The sequence below is a fragment of the Argentina silus genome, assembly GCF_951799395.1.
Source record: "Argentina silus genome assembly, chromosome: 11".
Lineage (NCBI taxonomy): Eukaryota > Metazoa > Chordata > Actinopteri > Argentiniformes > Argentinidae > Argentina > Argentina silus.
In genome coordinates, this window is record NC_139665.1 from 11,082,100 (window position 1) to 11,102,380 (window position 20,281).

At 45.9% G+C, this 20,281-nt stretch overlaps 2 protein-coding genes across 3 annotated transcripts; one reads left to right on the top strand and one right to left on the bottom strand.

The window, feature by feature from the left end:
* The first annotated feature begins 5,376 nt into the window (after positions 1-5,376).
* On the top strand, positions 5,377-9,060 carry hemk2 (HemK methyltransferase 2, ETF1 glutamine and histone H4 lysine). Its single transcript, XM_083680353.1, has 7 exons — positions 5,377-5,451; positions 6,646-6,788; positions 6,872-6,958; positions 7,235-7,325; positions 7,436-7,519; positions 7,644-7,785; positions 8,029-9,060. Exons 2-7 carry the CDS (start codon positions 6,661-6,663, stop codon positions 8,133-8,135), a joined length of 639 nt encoding a protein of 212 aa, XP_083536479.1. The 5' UTR covers positions 5,377-5,451; positions 6,646-6,660; the 3' UTR covers positions 8,136-9,060.
* A 9-nt stretch (positions 9,061-9,069) lies between these two features.
* gart (phosphoribosylglycinamide formyltransferase) lies at positions 9,070-20,106 on the bottom strand. Of its 2 annotated transcripts, none has more exons than XM_083680350.1 (22): positions 20,048-20,106; positions 18,486-18,635; positions 18,266-18,361; positions 17,914-18,088; positions 17,495-17,606; positions 16,841-16,909; positions 16,532-16,657; positions 16,008-16,095; positions 15,830-15,915; positions 15,571-15,739; positions 14,880-15,111; positions 14,184-14,278; positions 13,597-13,706; positions 13,258-13,456; positions 12,812-13,063; positions 12,545-12,697; positions 12,178-12,378; positions 11,870-12,025; positions 10,776-10,906; positions 10,390-10,531; positions 10,143-10,258; positions 9,070-9,928 (listed from the first exon to the last, which is right to left on the bottom strand). In XM_083680350.1, the coding sequence occupies exons 2-22, from the start codon at positions 18,628-18,630 to the stop codon at positions 9,731-9,733; spliced, it is 3,051 nt and encodes a 1,016-aa protein (XP_083536476.1). In that variant the 5' UTR covers positions 18,631-18,635; positions 20,048-20,106; the 3' UTR covers positions 9,070-9,730. The 2 variants fall into 2 exon arrangements, with proteins under 2 accessions (XP_083536476.1, XP_083536475.1); XM_083680349.1 differs by having other exon boundaries at positions 14,184-14,281.
* Between the last annotated feature and the right edge of the window lie 175 nt (positions 20,107-20,281).

Consider the following 20,281-nt stretch of genomic DNA (forward strand, 5'->3'; position numbering starts at 1 on the left):
ATAATACCAGACACTATCAGCTGATAATATACAAGGTACCAACTGGAGACATCCAGAGATCCAGCAAGCCAAACTGCCTGAATGCCTGTATTTAATTATAGTTATCTGCTTCATTTCAGGACTGTTCTTACTGATGATAAGTGCAACTAAAGGTCTACTTCATAATAGGGACTGTACTGTTTTGACATACAAACCCTGAAAGGGAGCCAGTTGGGAAGAATGTTGACATGATAAGTAAGTGTGTATAAAGTATAAAACCAATTCATTTGATGAGTGCCTTCTTTGCCTGAGTGTTCTTTGAAAGGGGAGGGGACAGTACAGAGAACGGGACGATCTGACCTGTTTCAGCACTGCATCCACATCATGGACATCCCATTATATCCCATTATTTTTTACGGTTTTTTAAGGGGTAGATCAGCTTTGAAATTAGATATAATTTAAGGTCTATAATTTCCCCCTACCCGAACCCTCCCCTAATGGATGAAAAGAAAATAATAATTATACTTCTACTTCCTGTACATTCCATCATAAGGTACATATATTTAACAACTGTATTGAATTCATAAGTGAATCATTTAATCAATTGGTTATTCCAATTTGAATTCCAACCTTCAGATGTCCACAGGTTAACCCGTCTTTCCAAGTATATTACTATTTTACTTTTCCCTTTTGCAATCCATCCTTTTATTTTATCCTATGTTTTACAAAGGTCTTGAACCTCTCTATTTGTATTATATCGATTTATATTCTGCTGAAATTTCCCTCAAAATAAATATTGTAGCTATGAGAATAATTACATTTCCCAATGAATAGGCTTGGTTTTTCAGATCCCCTAACAATATAGATTGTGATATTATGACTTTACAACCATTCCTGGACCAGACTCCAAAAGTGAGCTACTGATGGACAGTACAAAAATAGATGATCTATTGATTCTGTTATTGTAGCACAATCTGCACAAGGCTTCACGGCCCCATGTATGGAGCATTCTCAATATTGAGCATTTTTGAAGCAAACATTTTATATAAGAGAGTTCAAATTGAAAAGAACCAATTGCTGTGTCAATCCATAAATGAATGGTATTGGGACATCAACAATCTGTTCCCGACTGTCTTGAATTGTATATGATTGTTGAGCCAAAATAACTAACATTTCAATGACCATAATAAACATTTATGGTAATCCATGATTTCTGAAGGGAATTGATCATTAATGGAGAACGATGTGTCTTTGAGCTCCGTACATGGCTCTAATAATCTGTGTGTGGTCCATCCCTCCTCAAACTCAATCTCTCCCTTTAACCATATGTGGTCATGGTAGCCTGGTATACACGGTGAACCAGCAAAAATGATGCAACTTTCATTAAATATCACTGTTGGTTTACCTGTCATTAAAACACTGGGGATGAATTCTCAACCAACCATAGCCCAGATTGCATCATTCACTCTGTACACACTGTACACACAAGTTAATAACACTATATCACACACACACACACATGCACACACACGCACACTCACACGCACACACACACACACACACACACACACACACACACACACACACACACACACACACACACACACACACACACACCTCCCAGTTCTCCACGTAGGGGGAGCCCAGGTACTGAGAGGACCCATTCGAAATGTGTTTTTGTACCTGTACCGGATTGATTCAAACACTCATGGCTCACACGTTATAACCTCTGTGTCCCTATCAACTACTAATACAGGTGGTCACAGGTCATCCATAACATTTACTGCATACCAGCTAATGGTCATAGCCATAACAACATGTACCTGTTCCCATATGGGCTAGTGGGCCTGATCACTGTCAGGCCAGTGGATAGATTAGTGAGACCCTGAGGGAGGAGTGGAAGTGTGAGGTGATAATGCAGGAAAGAGCTGCTGTTGTGTTGCCCTCCCTCTGGCTACTCCCCAGCCACAGGTCAGCTCAACGTGAGCCCTCACTGTCAAAATGATAGCCTCAGTACCACTTGGGGACGATTAGGAGCAAAACAACTCATTAATTGTTTTTTATTAGTCTTCTGGTAAATGGAGGGCAAATACCCTGTTTATATGAGCCCCCCCCCTCCACGTCTCCCCGGCCCCAGCCTCTCTTCACTCCTCATCCCTCTCTTCTCCTCATCTTCGGTATAATGCAAGACTGACTTTAACAAGCTGCAGCTGTTCAACCCAATGAGGGCATAACACAAGTCCCGCGCTGGATCACGTGGCCCCTGAAACACACATGTACACATTTGCGCACGTATGCTCTCTCTCACACATCTAATTTCTACACATTCAGAGGGAGATATAGGTCTGGTATTGGCATACAGATCATCACATAATACATCACTTGAATTAGTATGTGTAAATCCTCATTCCTATCACAAGACCCTACTGAGTGATTGAGAGTTTACCTTCCCATTGACACACTCGCTTTGGGTTTTATGGCCTTGGGCAGCCTGTCATATTCTAATGGCTCAGACATTTATGGGGACATTTATGCAGTATAGCACTAGCTCAGGAACTACACTGGCCCCAAATCGTACCCCAACAAACTGGCAAAAGTGACCAGTACACTCCAGAGAGAAGAGAGCAGGAGTTCATTTACAACAACTACTTATTCTGTTCCTTCATAAATGTTTGTGCTTAGAGACCACTGCAAAGCCCTTCTATGTCTTACCTCTCAATAAACTCAAATTTGAACCGCTGTTTCTTCTCTGTGGAGGTGACATTACAACCCCCTCAGTTGGCCTTAGTCTGTTAGCAGCCCTGTTGATTCACTGAAGAAAAGCCCCTCAGTCCACTGACTCAGTGTACATTTTGGTTAACATTGGTGGCGGCCCTATAAAAACACAGAAAAAACGAAAGAAAAACTGTTTGGGCAAATACAAGAACTGCACTTCATGCACAGTGAGAACACATCACTCTGTACCAAACAACAAAAGCTGCCCAGTAAAGTTAGCGATAGCCTATTGTCGTTTTGGCAGAGGGATGAAGACAAACAACGCTGTCAGTTGCCTGAGTGCTGCTAATGTTCAAACATTAAGACACCACTCAGGCATCTAAGTGGAGAAGAAGAGAGTAGAGGCCCTGAACATTCAGCACAGATAAGCTGGTTTGTATCCATTAGGCTTTAGTGCTAAGGGAGTGTATGAAGCCGGGTTCTGTGCCATCATATTCAATTGAAGTTAACAGTTTTGCTGGAATAAAAAATCCAATACGTTTGACAAATCTAAACATAAAAGCGACAAAACGCTGACACAGCACATTTCACACCATTCTCCCCCATTCAGTCAGTATGTGGGTTACGGGATCCCAGTAGGTCACATATGTCTACTGTCTCTCCCACTCTGGCAATTTGTGATTCTCCATAACGCACCGCAGTAGCTGCAGGCATAAAGCCCGCTGCAGGTTACCTGCACATGCACCGTTTTTTCTTGCCTCCTGATTTCCATTTGGCACGCACAGACGTTTACAGTGATGATAAAATACGTCAAAATAAGATTAACACAACGCAAACATTAGGTATGAGATAGCATCAAAGAAAGCATGCAAGTTTGTGGCCTGGTGAGAGTAAATTGTAAAGATGTACACTGCCCTCCAGTGGCGGCTGATGCAAACTCTGAGAAGAGTGAAGATTACATTGATAACTCGAGACGATTCAAGACAAACCGTTATCCTACATTCTTTCCACATCAACAAAGGCCAAACTGATCATGCATGATCAACTGAAATTGAAGCTCTGTAGAGATCTCTGTCGAGAAAGGAACCCTACAAGCATAACACTGTCTCCTCCGAGCCACATCCGAACAGCCCAGTCCCATGTTGTACTTGGCCCATCCAAGGTGCACCTCCAGCAGCCTCCATCTTGGGTGTGTGTGGCCCCTATAAATCCATGGCTCTTTGAGATCCAGGAATGTCTAAATAAAAAAAACAAGTTTGTTTGTCTTATCGCTAAGCGCTCGGACTAATTACATGTTTTTATGACCCTGTTTTTATAGGTCCCTGTCGTGTCTGTAATTCAGAGCGAGAGGGATTGTTAATGAGTAAAACAACACCATCGGAGTTATAACGAGGGCCATATGGAGCTGTACAGATCAGGGCCATAGGAAAGGAGACAAGCAGAATGATTGTGTATCATTATAGTGACCCTGCCATTTGCTTGTGCATCATGGCCTCTCATGAGTGGGTTCTTGATCCCATTGTCACAAGAAGTGGTAGGTTTGTAAGTGCAGTGTATCGTCCCACTCTGTCTCGATTCACTAGGCTACAGTATGGTTTGTTTCAGACAATACTTCTAGGATCAACTGGGTCAAAGAGTATTTTGATGAAAAGAGCAACATCTATCTATGTGAGGATCCATGAAATATGCAGTTAGTTTCTGTTTGAAGTTGGGTGAGGATTATCCTTTTATACGGGCCTGTGGGGGGAGGGTTCTTGGAATGTAACATCCAATGAAACTGTGAGCACATTCTCCCATCGCTCCGTCCAGTTCAATCCAAGCCGTATCAGCTTATCTAACATTCTCCAGACCTCCAAAAGATTTGGAAGTATGGCTATGCAAGACTAGGTGAGAATAAATGAAGGAGTATCTAACACTAAAAGCAATGGTCAGCCTCCAAACCCCTGCCCGATCACTCCACTCTTCCACCTCGGCTGGCCGCCTGGCACCGCTGCCTCTACGTGGCTGCAGCAGCCGCAGTACTCGGTCACGGCTTTTCACTGTCCTGGCGCCCCATTGTTGGAACAAGCTTCCCACTGCTGTCATAACTGCAGTCACTACCAATCTTCCGCCGTAGATTGAAGACCCATCTCTTCAGGCTACATCTTAACGGTCCCTCCTAAAGACCTCTTCACCCCCACTACCCCCCTGTTCTCCTGTTAAAAAAAAGTCCATGGACAAAGAATAGGGAAAATTACTTATTATTATTTTACTGAATACTTACACTAAATTACACTAAATCACCAGGGCAGTGTTAACAAATGCATGCAACTGGCACTGGTGCCCCCATGTCTGTATGAGACACTTAGGGCTAGAGTAATATACTAACAGTCTCACAGTCACATATAAACCATAATGACCATATGACATGCACAGACAATGTGGTAGGTATTTACATTTAGAGAAATGTCAGGAGGGACACCACTTGTCAAGGCTGCCTGAAATCCGGGAAGAAGAAAAAGAAAAAGAAGAAGAAGAAGAAGAAAAAGAAGAAGAAGAAGAAGAAGAAGAAGAAGAAGAAGAAGAAGAAGAAGAAGAAGAAGAAGAAGAAAAAGTAGAACGATAAGCAAACTGTATCTCTGACTGTCCTATAGTTATGCCTTGAACTACAACTCCCACAATGCATTTCAACACAACAGGAACTGGGAAACTCAACAACTCACGTCAGCTACCACAACACGTGTTAGACGTTCACTTATGTTTCAAACCAGGTTGCAGGTATTATGCCACGTTTTATATTTAACAATGTCTGCAAGACATTGTGGTGGGTTGAATGGGGCCTCTGTCAAATGAATAACGTGCCCGACTGACCCTCTAGCATGATAACACGAGTTAGCATAGTGCTATCAAGCTGTTATAGCGCGATCTACACTGCATCAGTTTCATGTTTTGGCTTTATGATAGAGGTTGATTGGGTTAGATGACCTAATAGAATGTTGTATGGCAGACTCTGGTCAGTGGCTATGAGCCCAGCACATTAAGTGGTTGAAAATTTAATTATTGTGCTACTTTACTACAAGTGCTAGGAAAGTAGTAGCTAGATTGTCTGATTTGGGGCCAGTTGCAGTCAATGCAGCATTAACATAGCGTGCGTTGAATTTATGACACTCATTAGACATTGTAAATCGTGTCCATAAACCCAACTTAATCCTTTTGTTTTTATTAACACTTGTACATTACTGAAAGCGTTTGTGGTACTATATAAAAGTGTTGTTGCAATGGTGACATGCGATACAGTATATTTTAATATTGACCATAAATGTATTTTACTGCGGGGTTAAGAATACCATCCGGCGTCAGTGTCTTAGGACAGATAGTGCGACTCTGTCCATGTAGTAAACATTTCATCACATATACAATCCATCACTTTCTAGGTAGGACATACGTGAGATGGGCCATGTCTGAAAGTTCATGCTGCAACCTATTTAGTAGGCGTTTTTTTGTAGGCAAGATCATGAAGTTTTTACGAAATTGAGTATACTCAAAATGCCAGGCTGGCATACTGGATTCTGTCACCATTTAGTATGAATGAAATGCACACTACTGACTACTGATGGTGATGACGGGTAACTATTTTGATAATGACACCCCTAACCTATGTACAAGTTTATTGAAACTTGAAAAATAACAACAACAGCGAATGTCGAAAGTGGCCAAAAGTAAGATATTTATAGTGGGGTCAATGAGGAAGCTCAACTTCCATACCCCAGTAGAGGGGGGTGGCTTCAGATGTCCGGGATTTGAAAGCATCCGGCGTGAGTCCTGGTGATGAAAGTCCAGGTGATTCGCACTAGAATGACGATACCTGAGACCAATAGCATTCAGTGACGCAAAATAACATCACCAAGTCTCCGTGGTTGTGTAGGGTGTGGCTCTCTACTGTCTGACGGCTCTTGTTGTGTATATGTGCAGCTGCCGGTGGCCTAAATGTATCCTACACCCTTGTACTCCCATGCGGGGCGAGGTCCCTTCGCTGATGTGTACGAGCCAGCAGAGGACTCCTTCCTCTTGATAGACGCCCTGGAGCAAGACGCTGAAAAGCTGCAGCAAACGAGGTGAGAGGCTCCTGACCCTACCTGGCTGTCACTCCCATGTCAAAACATGTATCTGATGACCTTTGACCTTCTCTCCTATTCAGCCCCTCTGTGTGTCTGGAGGTGGGTAGTGGCTCTGGGGTGGTGTCTGCCTTCCTGGCATCAGTAGTTGGACCTACAGCTCTCTACCTGTGAGTAGTTGTGTGTGTGTGTGTGTGTGTGTGCGCGCGCGGTTATGCGTAGGGCTAAGGCCATATAAACCTGATTAATTGTTTAACGGATACCCCGCTTCATTTTTGTCACAAAAAAAGATGATATAGATAAAAAGATGATACATTATTATTAATATGCTTAATGCATAGTTTTTCTGAGGCCCAAAGCATGGGCGAAGTAGGTGATCGCATGATGACATTATTTTTGTGTGGGTACTTGTGTCAGTGACTTGTGTTTGTGTGTGTTCTCTCCAGCTGTACCGATGTAAACCCTGCCGCTGCTCAGTGCACCATGGAGACCGCTCGGTGTAACAGTGTCAGTCTGCAGCCTGTAATCACTGACCTGGTAAAATCCCCCCCCTCCCCCCCCACACACACACACATGCACACACATTCACTCCCTCCCTCCCCCTCAATTTGACCGAAGTCCACCCTCATGTCTATTTTCTGGTTTAGGTGGACACAGTCTCACCAAGGTTGTCTGGAAAAGTGGATGTTCTTTTGTTCAACCCTCCTTACGTGGTCACACCATCAGAAGAGGTAGGAAACGGTCCGATTGAACCTAGCCCTGTCACTAGAAGTGTGTGTATGTATTTGACAATCACATTGATTGCACCCTCTGTGTGTGTGTGTGCGTGTGCGTGTGTGTGTGTGTGTGTCTCAGGTTGGTAGCAGAGGCATTGAGGCAGCCTGGGCCGGTGGAAGGCGGGGCAGAGAGGTGATGGACAGGTTTTTCCCCCTGGTTCCACAGCTGCTTTCCAATAAGGGGTTGTTTTACCTGGTCACCGTGGCAGAGAACAACCCAGGTACGTTTTCTACTTAAGTCATTTTGGGGTACATCTCAATTGTCTTGAGTAAGCTTATCTACACCGTTCTAAAAAGTAATATAATACCCAGAGTAATATGGTACCAAAATGTTATTTTTTGATAGATAGATAAAAGCTTTAATGGAAGTAGTTTAATGGTTTAGATAGTGCCTTTTCCATTTGTTCCAGTTTCAACCCATACTAAATGGAGCATAGTGTTAACTCTGACATCTCTGCCCCTAGAGGAGATCATCAGTGTGCTGGCTGAGTCAGGCCTGCAGGGGGCGACGTGTCTGTCCAGACGGGCAGGAAGGGAGAGCCTGTCTGTGCTGTGCTTCCATAAAACGTGACCCTATCTTTCAACCTAAACGGAACCGCAACCTGCCGCCCCAACCGGACTAGGGCTGTGTTCGGATACCCTTCTGAACTGAAGGAATCATCCTTTCTCCCTACCTGACCCGGAAGCTTCTGATCAGCAGCCATGGAAGACTGTTCAAATTGTACAAGGCATGAAGTTAAGGAGCTTCAAATGTCCTCACCTTTTACAGAGGCTGCATGGATGTAACTTTTGTGGAAGCGTTTTTGGAAATATCGGCTCACAATGCATTGCTCAGATAATGTAATATTTTGACAGGTTAAAATACTTTCGTTATGTTCTCGGACATGTTTATTAACCCAATTATATGCCCACTCTAGTAATACTGTTATAAAGTGTTATATATGTTGTTTTTTTAGCAAGTTCGGTGAATGAAAAAATCCATCCAAACGTTGCTTTATGTGACATCAGTGTGAACGAGGATTAGTCAGATTAATTTTAGCGCTGCTCTTTCCTTTATCTCTCGTCCTTACCTTGAACTCGCAAGGTAAGTAAAAAAAAGCTGCCTCTTCCCAAGAATTTAGAAGCAGCTTTAGGACCACAGGCTTGCAGCGTTGCAGGCCTCATCAAAAGTACAGGACTGGTTACATTACCCCCCCCCCCCCCCAGGACAACCCCATGGGTCCGTTGCACTGTTGGTTGGGGGGGAAAAAATGCTGTCTTTACAACATTGCAGTGATACTGCCGAGTAGGACAGAGTGAGTTTTCCTTCAGTGTTTTGTGTTGGGCAAAAGACCCCACTGTAGCTGTGTGCATTGTACGGTGTTTTTAAAATGAAGAGAGACCCTGTGGACCAATACCCTGGCAACAAAGACAATGTCCTAAGCATCTCACAAAAGGGTTTTTGTTCAATAATATGTTTGATATACATTGGTTGTTAATAAAAAAAAAGAAAAAGAAATCATGGGAAACCGGGGAAGTTTAATGCAAGGACAGATAGAAATGCCACAGTTGAGGCATTTTTCACTAAGTGTTATACAGAGAGCAACCTTGACTCATTTCATCATGATAGCACAATACAACAGCAACAATCATCTGCCCACCTGGAAAAAGTGCAAACACAATATTGGATGACCTTTCATGCAATTTCTCACCGAGGAGTAATCTAAATTCTACTTCAAGTAACATTCTCCTATAATGGTTCAAATGGAATGTGTGCAGTGTTTCTGTTGACATTTTAGCCTTGGCACAAGGAATACATCTTAAAGGAAACAATTTGGGACAACAGCCAAGGGAGGAATGGCATTAAACAGAGAATGCAATCATAGCCGCGGCAACCTAGTGTTATTTTCTGGTCCCATACTATACCATTGAAACACTATTATTAGGGACTTGTAAAAGTGAAAGGCATGGTTGGCGTTTAACCCATTTGGAATTGACTTGTTTATAGTCATTGCTTGGAGCAGCCTCAACTCATTTCAACATAGCCTTGATTTGTCAATTTAAAAAAATGTTGGTCATATATTGTAACTGACAGGCATGTGGACTAGCTCAGCTGACTAGACAGTGGGGTGTGTGTGTGTGTGTGTGTGTGGTGGTGGTGGTGGTGGGGGAGAGGGGGGGGCAGGTTTAGCCCTGTGAGACTGAGCTCCAGACGATGCGGTTGTCCTCCCCGAGCTTCACGGCCCCGCCAGCCACCAACTCGAGAGCTGCAGGGAAGGCCCTGTGCTCCGCCTCCCGGATCCGATCCGATAGGCTCTCCTCTGTGTCACTCACCAGCACGGGCACTGCCTCCTGTACGATGATGGCCCCGGCGTCGACCTCCTCCTATGGTCAAAGGATTGGGGGGGGGGGGGGGGGGAGAGACAGGGGATCTTTAAGATCAATATCTGGGGTGGAAATTAAGTATTATTTGTGAATAAGAATAAAAAAATAAATAAAAAAAAGTTATGTTTCATTGTAGAGAAGAACAGCAGGAGCTGAACTGCTGCTCTGGGTCAGTTCAGACCACATTGTGCCCTCAGGGCCGACTTGTACTTACAGCCACAAAGTGGACAGTGCAGCCGGTGACTCGTGCCCCAACCTGCAGAGCCTGCTTCTGGGCGTTTATACCCTTAAAGGAGGGCAGCAGGGACGGGTGGATGTTCAGCAGTTTACCTACAGCACACACAAACACGTCACTGCTTAAGCATCACTTTTTTTCCTGAAAAAAATAATATATATCTGTACAAAAAAAAACATTTGTACAGACACACAGTTTACAAAGAGAAACCACTCGGTGGTCCTACCGTTCCATTTCCTGACGAAGGGACCAGTAAGGATCCTCATGAAGCCGGCCAGACACACCACCTCCACACCAAACTCCTCCAGAACACGGTCAATGGTGCCGTCAAACTCCGCCCGGCTGCCGTACTGCTTATGGTCCACCACCTGACCAAGGAGCAGACGCATAATGACCACAGAGCTTACACATCAAAATAAACCACCCTGACTTTACTACAGGGGGCTTGGATAAGTGAAGGTAATTTATGGAATGAAAGCCTACAGGTGAGTTTATACCACACTGGTCTTTTCAGTACAGTACAGAGGGAGTAGGTCCAGCGATAACTCATTTAATTGGACAGGAGAGGGAGCCACTGCGGTAGTGTTCAGGCTGAGGCTGAGAAGTACAGACCCGTGTTTGTATCCCAGCCAGAGAGGCTCTCTTCAGGCCCAGCACACCTGGCCGGTTGGAGATGACCACCAGGATCTCAGCTGAGCTGGATGGCCGCTTCGCATACTCAATCAGCGCCTGCAGATTAGTGCCTGGGACAGAAACACACACAAAGCCATCCACACAGGTCAGGTGATACTCAGTTCTATTTCAGTACATTCAGTACATTTAAGTGCCATAAACAGTGATGTACTTCCCCCACTGATATTTGACACCCAGTCGTGTGTTCATCACGCCACATTCAATCGTACATTTCCTCTCATTGGAGCGAGCACTCCGGCACTAGTAATGGTACTACTCAAAGCAGTACACCACCCTAGAAAGTTTTTAAGTGCATTGATTGTATATTTAGATTCCGAATTTCTGTCAGACTCACCATATATTTCAAAAGTCCATAACAACACTCAAAGGCAACTCTGAAATACTTCGCCGATGGTAATGTAAAATGTGTCTGTTTTAGCTTCTAGATAAAATGTTCTGTTCTACAGTTTTAAACATACTCGATACATCAGTCTTTTTTCCTGAGTAATAGATCTCTCATGCTGTCGACACTAATCGGCCTGTTAGGTGCCTCAGGTGCCCAAATGCAGTCACAGAGAAACCAAAACCCGCCTTTTGGATTGGAATTTCTTACAATAAAATGAGGTTAAAAAGTGGGCTACAGATAAATTAGGTTCAAAAGTTATAAATAACGTATCAAAAAAGTAAAAACAGCCAAATGACTCGAAGCAGAATGTGTCAAATGTCAAATTATAAGCAACATTGGTGTAACAACCTTGACTCGAGTGTGTTTAAGATTTCTTTCCAGAATTAATGGGCTTCAACAGGCAACACAAGCTGACCAAAAGCTGCATCTAAACATTGAATGAAGCGAGATGCACAAATAAAAATTGTGTGAGGTAGGTGACTATCAAATCCAGGACTAATCCAACAACTATAAGATGTAAATGGAGTAGAACATGGCTTTAAGGCATTATGATAGCCACATTACAGTCCTACAGGATTCTAATGGCAGGGTGACCTATGACGAGAGAGAGAGACACACACACACACACCTGTCCCTGAGATGAGGATGGCCACTTTGGTCCTCCTGCGTGGGGTAATACCATCCCCTTGAGACGGTCCATTCTGCAGGACTTCGGTGTCAATGGAGGGGGTGGGGCCCACCTGCAAGCTGTGCTTCAGGTTCCGAATCACCACGGGCTCCGCTCCTACACAAACACACACACTTCATCAAAAACAGAAAATGCAGCCCATTCTGTACAAAACCAAGAGCTGTGTTTGTGTGGTCCATCAACTATCATCCTGACAAAGAGTAAACATATGTGACTGCACTTATGTATCCCTCTGTCCCTGGCCTCACCAGGCTGCTTGTGGGCGAGTGAACCCACAATCCAGGCCTCGTTGGCCTGAAGCTGGCGTAGGACCCTCTGGGCGTCCGGAGGGGACACCACCAGCACACCACCCAGGCCACAGTTGAAGGTGCGGCCCATCTCCTCCTCACTAAGAGCCCCCTCTCTCTGGAGCCAGGAGAACACTGGGGGGATGCTCCAACGGGACGCATCTGTAAAGGACACACACACACAAATTCAAAAACAACGTCACACAGACATTATCTTTATAAGATCCTGTTTCATCCTCAAACGTATCTTGTTCACACCCGCCCTTTGAAGAATTATTATTTTTATTCATGTGACGTTGTGTGTGTGTGTGTGGCGTGTGTGTCTCACCAAGGTCAACAGCCAGTTCCTGGGGCAGCACTCGAGGGATGTTCTCCAGGAGGCCGCCCCCTGTAATGTGGGCGTAGGCCTTGACGGCTCCGCTGCGTAGGATAGGCAGGAGTAGACGGCTGTAGATCTTAGTGGGTGTCAGTAGAACCTCGCCTGCCAATCAACAGGAGACACTTCACTTCAATGGGGGGGGGGGACCTTCACGGGACAAGGGCATGGCCCTGGTACTTCCCACAGTAATGAACACAGGACATCTATTAAACATACCCATGGTCTCTCCAGGTTTCCCAAAGGGCGCTGGGGAGCTGTAGCTGAGACCTGCCTTCTCCAGGACCTTGCGTACCAGGCTGAAGCCGTTGCTGTGCACCCCTGAGGAGGCCACCCCGATGAGCAGGTCCCCTTCCACGATGTCCCCCAGTCTGGGCAGCATGGCACTCCTCTCCACGGCCCCCACACAGAACCCAGCCAGGTCGTACTCCCCAGGGCCGTACACACCTGGCATCTCCGCTGTCTCACCACCTGAACGAACACACACACACACACACACACACGATTAAGATACTGGTATAAACTCAGGTAACACAAGCGCACACGCACGCACGCCCACATTTCAGATCTTCTCTCTCACTCTATCTACACGCTAACAACCACAGCGCTTGCGTCCAAGGCTCGGGACCCCCCACCATCTACCCGAGTGCATCTCGGACCCTCACCGAGCAGAGCGCAGCCTGCCACCCCACACGCCGCAGCAATCCCACCAATTACAGAGGTGGCCACGCCCACGTCCAACCGCCCGCAGGAGAAGTAGTCCAGGAAGAAGAGGGGCTCCGCCCCCTGGGCCAGCACGTCGTTGACGCACATGGCCACCAGGTCCTGTCCCAGAGTGCCGTGCTGCTGGCACGCCTGGGCGATCTACAGAGAATGAGGAGAGAGTCCGGGAGGGGGGGGGGGGGGGGGGGGCAGGTGAAGCCACGACCTCAGGCAGACAGGAATTATAGTATGTTTCTCTTATAAATGTCATTACAAATAAGAGCTGGCAGGGTCGGTCTAACCTTGAGCTTGGTTCCTACTCCATCTGTCCCAGACACCAGGATGGGGTCAATGAACCCTGCAGCTTTCAGGTCAAAGAGTCCTGCAAAGCCCCCCAGCTCAGCGTTGCACCCTAGTGGACAAGAGCAGGAACAACAATACCACTGTAAGGTTCCCCCCCCCCCCCCCATCATGTGTGAGTAACAACTCATTCATGCATGTCTTTCACAACACGTTGTATTTCACTGTGGTTTACACCAATACAAGAAACTGTTAACTAACTTCGAAGAGAAGCCACGGTGTGCGCAACCATCTGTTAAAGCCAGGCACTTCAATAAACCATTTGCTTTATAATTCTGTTAAACTACGATAAAACAGACAAGACAAACAACCTTATTTATTTGCACAAAATTAACTTCACAACGGAGGAAACGTAATTAGCTTTTGAGGCTGATTAGCCGAACGATAGGCTGACTGGGATGAATGCCTCTGCAGCTCTTAACCATTTGGGTGATGAAAAGCACCTGACCCTGAATCAGTCTTTAGAAGCCATTTCTACCTACTCCTGTGCAGTAGCTGAGACTGAAGTCTACGTAAGGGGGAGAACTACCTGAGCGAGAGGTGGCCTTGGCCAGAGGCTTGATCATGTCCACTAGCCTGTTGCCTGCGGCAATGTCCACTCCACTGTCCTTATAGGTCAGGCCTCTGCTGGAGAAACACACAGCAAGGGTCAGAGGTCGGAAGAAAGCGCCAATTAGGCTGCAGCAATCTCTCTTCTATGGGCCGTTCAAACAAGCCATTAGGTCTGTCGGTCAAATCAGTTCACTTCCACCTTTATTAGAGGATAATGCATAGATAGATGATACTGCTTTGAAATAATTCAACATTCCACACGCGTCTCTCCTTGAACAACCCTTCGATGGAAAAAAGGAAATGGGTCTACATTGTAGTGAAAAGCACGCATCATGATATTGAAGTGGATCTTCAGCTAAGTGGCTTAATGGTTCCATTTCAATAACTATCTAAGCATCTCCAAGTCATACAAAGTAAAACTGGAATTTTAAGTAAATCAAACATTTTATTGGAAAATCTACGCAGCACAGAATGTTAAGTCTCAAGACACTACTGGAATGTAACACTGTCATAAATCCTATGAAAACGATACAGTAAGATACTGTAGTAGAACTGTATATTTAACTGTATATAAAAGACAGTGAAAAAATAATAATAAAAAAGACAAAATGGTCAATGGGAAAAAGGGAGTGTGTGTGTGTGGGGGTTCAGGCTGTCCCTCTCTCACACACACCTGTGTTGGGTCAGGTGAGTGATGGCTCTGTGGCCAATGTCATGGCGATACACAGCCCCAGGGAACCCTATGGCCTCCACACCCTGATTGGCTGCGTGCAGGGCGCTCTCCAGCGACGCCCTCACTGCGGTGACCGTAAGGACACGTCCCCCGCTCGACACCACACCCCCATCCTTGAGTGCAGTGCCCGCGTGGAACACCTGCACCCCCGTCTCCTCCACCTGAGCCAGCCCTGAGAGAAAGAGAAAGAGAGAATACAATTAGCCCCCTCTTTTCCCCGTCATTCCTAACAGCCTGACCTTTATTCACAATATCTCCGGCCTGAAGATTTTCATAGTCATATAAAAGGAACCCTTCCTTCTTCTAGCATTGTGACTGCCAAGGACACCTGGTCCTAGCGTAGATTTGTTGTTTTCTTACGATGACTGAGGCATAGATGATTCACTTATTTTTTTAGACAAATGCACTTGTCGTAAGTCGCTTTGGATAAAAGCATGTGCTAAATGTCAACTATGTAAATGTAGTCAAGTCACTTACTCTCAGGGGGCCCAAAACTTAGGGGGCCTTACACACACAACTAGCATTCGTTTGGTTTGGTTGGTGATACGCTATATACTGGAATGTTAAGACTGTAAGCTGATCTGATATTGACAACATGTGATGGAGCAGGGGTATCGTTACGTAGGGGTACCTGTGATCTCGACACCTTTCTTGTAGGAACCGGGGTATCCAGCGCTGGCCATGACCACAGTGACTGCAGAGCTGCCCTCCTGCCATACGGGGGCGCTGGAGGCCAGCTTCCCCTGCAGGGTGCTCTGGAACACCTCGTATAAGTCACTCTTCAACAGAGGCATCAGCACCTGTAGCGACAGGGGGTCCAATGTGTCATGGACCATTGCAGGATGAGACGCTACACACATGTAACACACACGTAACACACACACACACACCTGACACTCTGGGTCGCCAAAGCGGCAGTTGAACTCCAAGACCTTTGGCCCCTGCTTGGTCAACATTATCCCTGCATACAACACACCTGAAGGAAGAGGGATGAGATATGCATAAGAAAAACAACTATTATGCCCCCCCCCCCAAATCTCCTGCAAGGGCCTACTATTTCCCACTGACCCACGTAGGGGGCGCCCTCCTCCCTCATCCCGTCCACAGTCTTCTGGAGTACCGTCTCTCTGATCTGCTGCAGAAGCTGCTTAGATACCTGGACAGACACACGAGCAGACGACAAATTCACTAGCACACTCTAATCTACACAACTCTCCTCACGTTCTCCCAGTCCTCTTACGGCCTACGCTCAAAAAACTACATCTCCCTGTCTGTCCCCGCTTCCCGCTCCATCTCAGGCTCCAAAACATTCCTCCCCAGTTTCATCAGCAATGTAAATGACCTGCTTATCCCCCCCTGTGACTGGTTATCCCCCCCTTAGCCCTTAATTATTCAATTGTCCAATGCTGTGTGTTGCCCCCTTATCCATGTGTCTGTTCTGTAAATATGTATGTCTGTTATGTAAATATGTATGTCTGTTCTGTCTGTAAACTTCAAATATCACAAATGAGCCGTGTGAAACAATGGTCAGTGGTAGCCTGGTTGCATAGGATAGATACATATGTAATGGTTGTGTGTGTGTGTGTGTGTACCTGAGGGGTGGGGCAGTAGGCCCCCATGCCACCTGTGTTGGGCCCCTGGTCCCCGTCCTGCAGACGTTTGTGGTCCTGGGCTGGGGGCATGGGCGACACGGTGGAGCCATCGCTGAAACACAGACACTGAAGAGAAAGGAGAAAGAGAGAAAGAGAGATAGATAGATAGATAGATAGATAGATAGAGATAGATCACAGGCAGTCAGTGAAAAAAGCCAACAACATGACCACATATTAGACTGTTCTGTGTCCTTTCAGAACAGTTACAACTATTGAGGGTAAGATGGAGAGAGACAGGAATACACTCACAGACACTTCCTCCCCCTCCAGCAATTCTTCAACTACCACAGTCTCCCCAGCAGAGCCAAATGCTTTATCCTGCAATGGAGACCAGTCAGTCAGTCACAGACACACACAATCTTCAAATGAGATGGATTTGTTGAGTCAGGGCGGTGACACCTTATCTCGCCAAATTCCCCAGAGAGCAACATTCAAGGCTGACTTGTCCATAGAAGCTACTACGGAGGAAAAAAACCCTACACCATTCTAGTTGCAATCGAGTAAAAGGACAGACTGGGGTTTTCAACACAGTTTAGGACGAGGGTGTCAAAGATACAGTCAGGTTGTCGAATCAGGCCAGCGGGTGATTTGCGCAACAACAAAAAAAGTCATTATCAGTTCAATTCGCCACGCAACCAATACAAGTTAAATTGAGCTGCCACCCCTGGTTTAGGAGGAGGAAGAGGGACATATTGGCATATTCAAGGTGATTACAGTGAAAAGAGGAATGGGGCTGTTTGTGGAACGTTGCTGGGTATTTTAGAGCCAAAAAGGGATCATTGAGAGAACAACAACTTGGTAATGGAAATTGACCCCTAATCACTCGTGTGGAGTAACGAAGATGTAACGAGCGGTCCCTGACCAGACGGGCTGTTTTCCGGGGCGTAGTGATTAGTAGCGTACCTTCATGATGTCCATCACAGCCTGGCAGGCCTCGTCCTGGTCCTGGGCTACGATGACACCCTTCCCTGCAGCCAGGCCACTGGCCTTCACCACCAGTGCAGGGAAACTCGCCCTGGGTCAAAACACAGGGCTCAGTCAATTCCAGAGTCCCATTACAATTCAGCCAATTTCAGGGACAAGTTGAAATATGGAGCGTTGTTTTCCATTTCCAACTCTGAATTTAGTTCCTTTCGTATGCATTGACCCTGACCCTAGCCGGAGGTGACCCATGCTGATGGACCTCTGGTTTCAGCTGAGGTTGTCATCTTTTCCTGCAAAAATGGAGCACCGTTTCCCCCCCTTCTTCATTTTCCCCCTCTCCTCTCTAACCGTTCTACACCTTCCTCAGACCTCCACTTCCCCGTCCAGCCTGTACTGACCCGCGGATGTAGTTGCAGGCCTGCTCTGGGTCGGTGAAGGAGCCCCAGCAAGCCGTGGGGATGGCGTGGCGGTCCATAAAGGCCTTGGAGAAACTCTTACTGGCCTCCAGCTGAGCAGCCCGCGCCGAGGGGCCGAAACAAGGGACCCCTGCAGCCGACAGGTCGTCCACCATGCCTGACAGAGAGACAGAGAGGTGGAGCAATGGAGAACGAGAGAAAATCAAATGGAGGGAAAGGTTGAGTGGAAATGCATTACGCTAGCTTGGCATACCATTTCAGATGATTGAATCTAGATTGGGGAGAGATCGAACAGGCTGGAGGACAGCAGAGAGGGGGGGGGGGGGGTTCTCACCTGCAGCCAAAGGCACTTCAGGCCCGACCACCACTAGTCCCACATTGTGGTCTTTACAGAACTGGGCCAGGATAGAGTGGTTACTCACAGACACCTCTGCACAGAGAGAGAAAAATAAACACAAAAATAGGCCCAGAAGAAGTGGTCCCATAACAAGGGAGAGGTACAGATACAGTATGTAGAGCTGATATGACTGATAGCTATTTCAGTGCATGCTCACCAGAGTTGGAGATCTTGCCACAGTTGGCGGTGCCCGCATTCCCTGGTGCCACCAGGACCTGCTGGATGTGTGGCGACTGCGCCAGCTTCCATGCCAGGGCGTGCTCCCGCCCACCACTGCCAATCACCAGCACCCGCTCTGCCATGGCAACTGGGTAACAAAGATATATAGGAGAACCAATCACACATGCACACACACCATAACACACTCCCTGAAACTAAAAGACCTACCCTTCCCAAGAACTCAGTGATTGTAAATTAAATGGCTTTTAAAATACTTTAATTTATCATTCATAAGGAAGCGATTCAATTGCATGTAAAAATTGACCTATGGTGCAAGGAGTCAGAGAATGAGGACCTTACCAAGGCCTCTTAGCTGTGCAGAAGTGTTGACCTTTACTGAAGCCTACCACTTAATTTATCTGGTAATAGAAATGTCACATTAGCAGGGACACGTCCACCCGTAAAAAACATTGTCGCCAATTAGCTGTCATTGTCGGTTCGTGTCTGGGCCCATTAACAGCTATATAATTTGCATAAAACCATTCAAATGGCCTTGACGTATGAACATGCATGCGTAAGTGACCGGAGAAGTAGTCCGGGAATAAAACTTAACAATCCTTGCCAAATGTATGTGTCCTGTAATGCAGTAAAATATGTATTTGGCTTGCGTCTTAGACGTCCTTGCTCCTATATACCATGCCACTGTCGTCGTCCACACACACACACACACACACACACCACAGGTCAGAGTTTAACCAGTCTTATCTTACCTGGAATGACCTAGAACCCAAATGATTGACTTCCCGACATGGAATACACTGATTGTGAAACGTCTACATCAGCAGCACAGCAGGGACGTATAGGATAAGGTACTATAGAGCGATGAATACACGGGAACGTTTTCAGCATGATACGCGTGGTTCCTAATTAGTCGACCATCACGCTTCTATTGGAATTACTCACTCATGTGACTCAACGAGGCACAATTACAGGTTTTTCTAGGTTCAAATAAGAAATAGGCCGTCAAGAAACAAACAAACATATTTTATCTGCACATTGACAGCAATCTGTGCTTTAATGGGGGTAGCAAGCTTCTTGTTGCTTGGGCTGAGTCCAGATGGTTGCTGGTTATGGCAGCATTTTGATTGATACAAAGTAACAAATCGAAGGAATAGCTCCACAAAAAGTTTTTTTTTTTTAAATTACAATTGTTGCAAGTTTGTGCTAGCTTCTGCTACTTGAGTGGATAAAAATAAATTCGACAATCAATCCATTCAGATTATTCAGCGAAGTTTACTAGTTAGCAAATCAATCCGTCGTATTGACACATGTGCAGTCGACGTGCAAACAAAGTTGAACGGAACTCTCATTCTCTTTTTATTGATTATCCACACAAATCTGAGCTAACGAGCTAAAGTTTCATCTAGTTTGCATCGAAACTGTAAAGTGAAGCCATTAGCTAGCTAGGACAACTCTACTTCGGTACCACAAGTATGCCAGGGCAGTCCCCTACAACTTCTTCTGAAGAACTGTATGAAAGTGGATCGATGCCAGACTCACCTGTATGTAAAGATGTTGTTTGTTGTTCGAGCCTTGCCAGACGTGATCGCCTCGTCCACAGCTGGGGGAGACTGAGGGTGTTTGTTCACAAGGGGCAGGCTGCACCAAGAGTATCAACTCTCAACCCACGTGGACCCAATATGATAGACACATGCAGAATGGCCAGCCTGAAAGACTAAGCAAAGGGCGGCAATAAACCAACCCCTTCAATTCACCTATCCACAAAGCTCACAG

Excerpts from the sequence above, each read along its gene's own strand:
- hemk2 (XM_083680353.1), top strand. The coding sequence starts at position 6,661 with ATGTATCCTACACCCTTGTACTCCCATGCGGGGCGAGGTCCCTTCGCT. Across the intron at positions 6,789-6,871 it reads GAAAAGCTGCAGCAAACGAG|CCCCTCTGTGTGTCTGGAGG; the intron begins GTGAGAGGCTCC and ends TCTCCTATTCAG. Across the intron at positions 7,520-7,643 it reads TGGTCACACCATCAGAAGAG|GTTGGTAGCAGAGGCATTGA; the intron begins GTAGGAAACGGT and ends TGTGTGTCTCAG.
- gart (XM_083680349.1), bottom strand. The coding sequence starts at position 18,630 with ATGGCAGAGCGGGTGCTGGTGATTGGCAGTGGTGGGCGGGAGCACGCC. Across the intron at positions 16,096-16,531 it reads CCTACTGCCCCACCCCTCAG|GTATCTAAGCAGCTTCTGCA; the intron begins GTACACACACAC and ends GTGTCTGTCCAG. Across the intron at positions 15,112-15,570 it reads GAAAGGTGTCGAGATCACAG|GGCTGGCTCAGGTGGAGGAG; the intron begins GTACCCCTACGT and ends TCTTTCTCTCAG.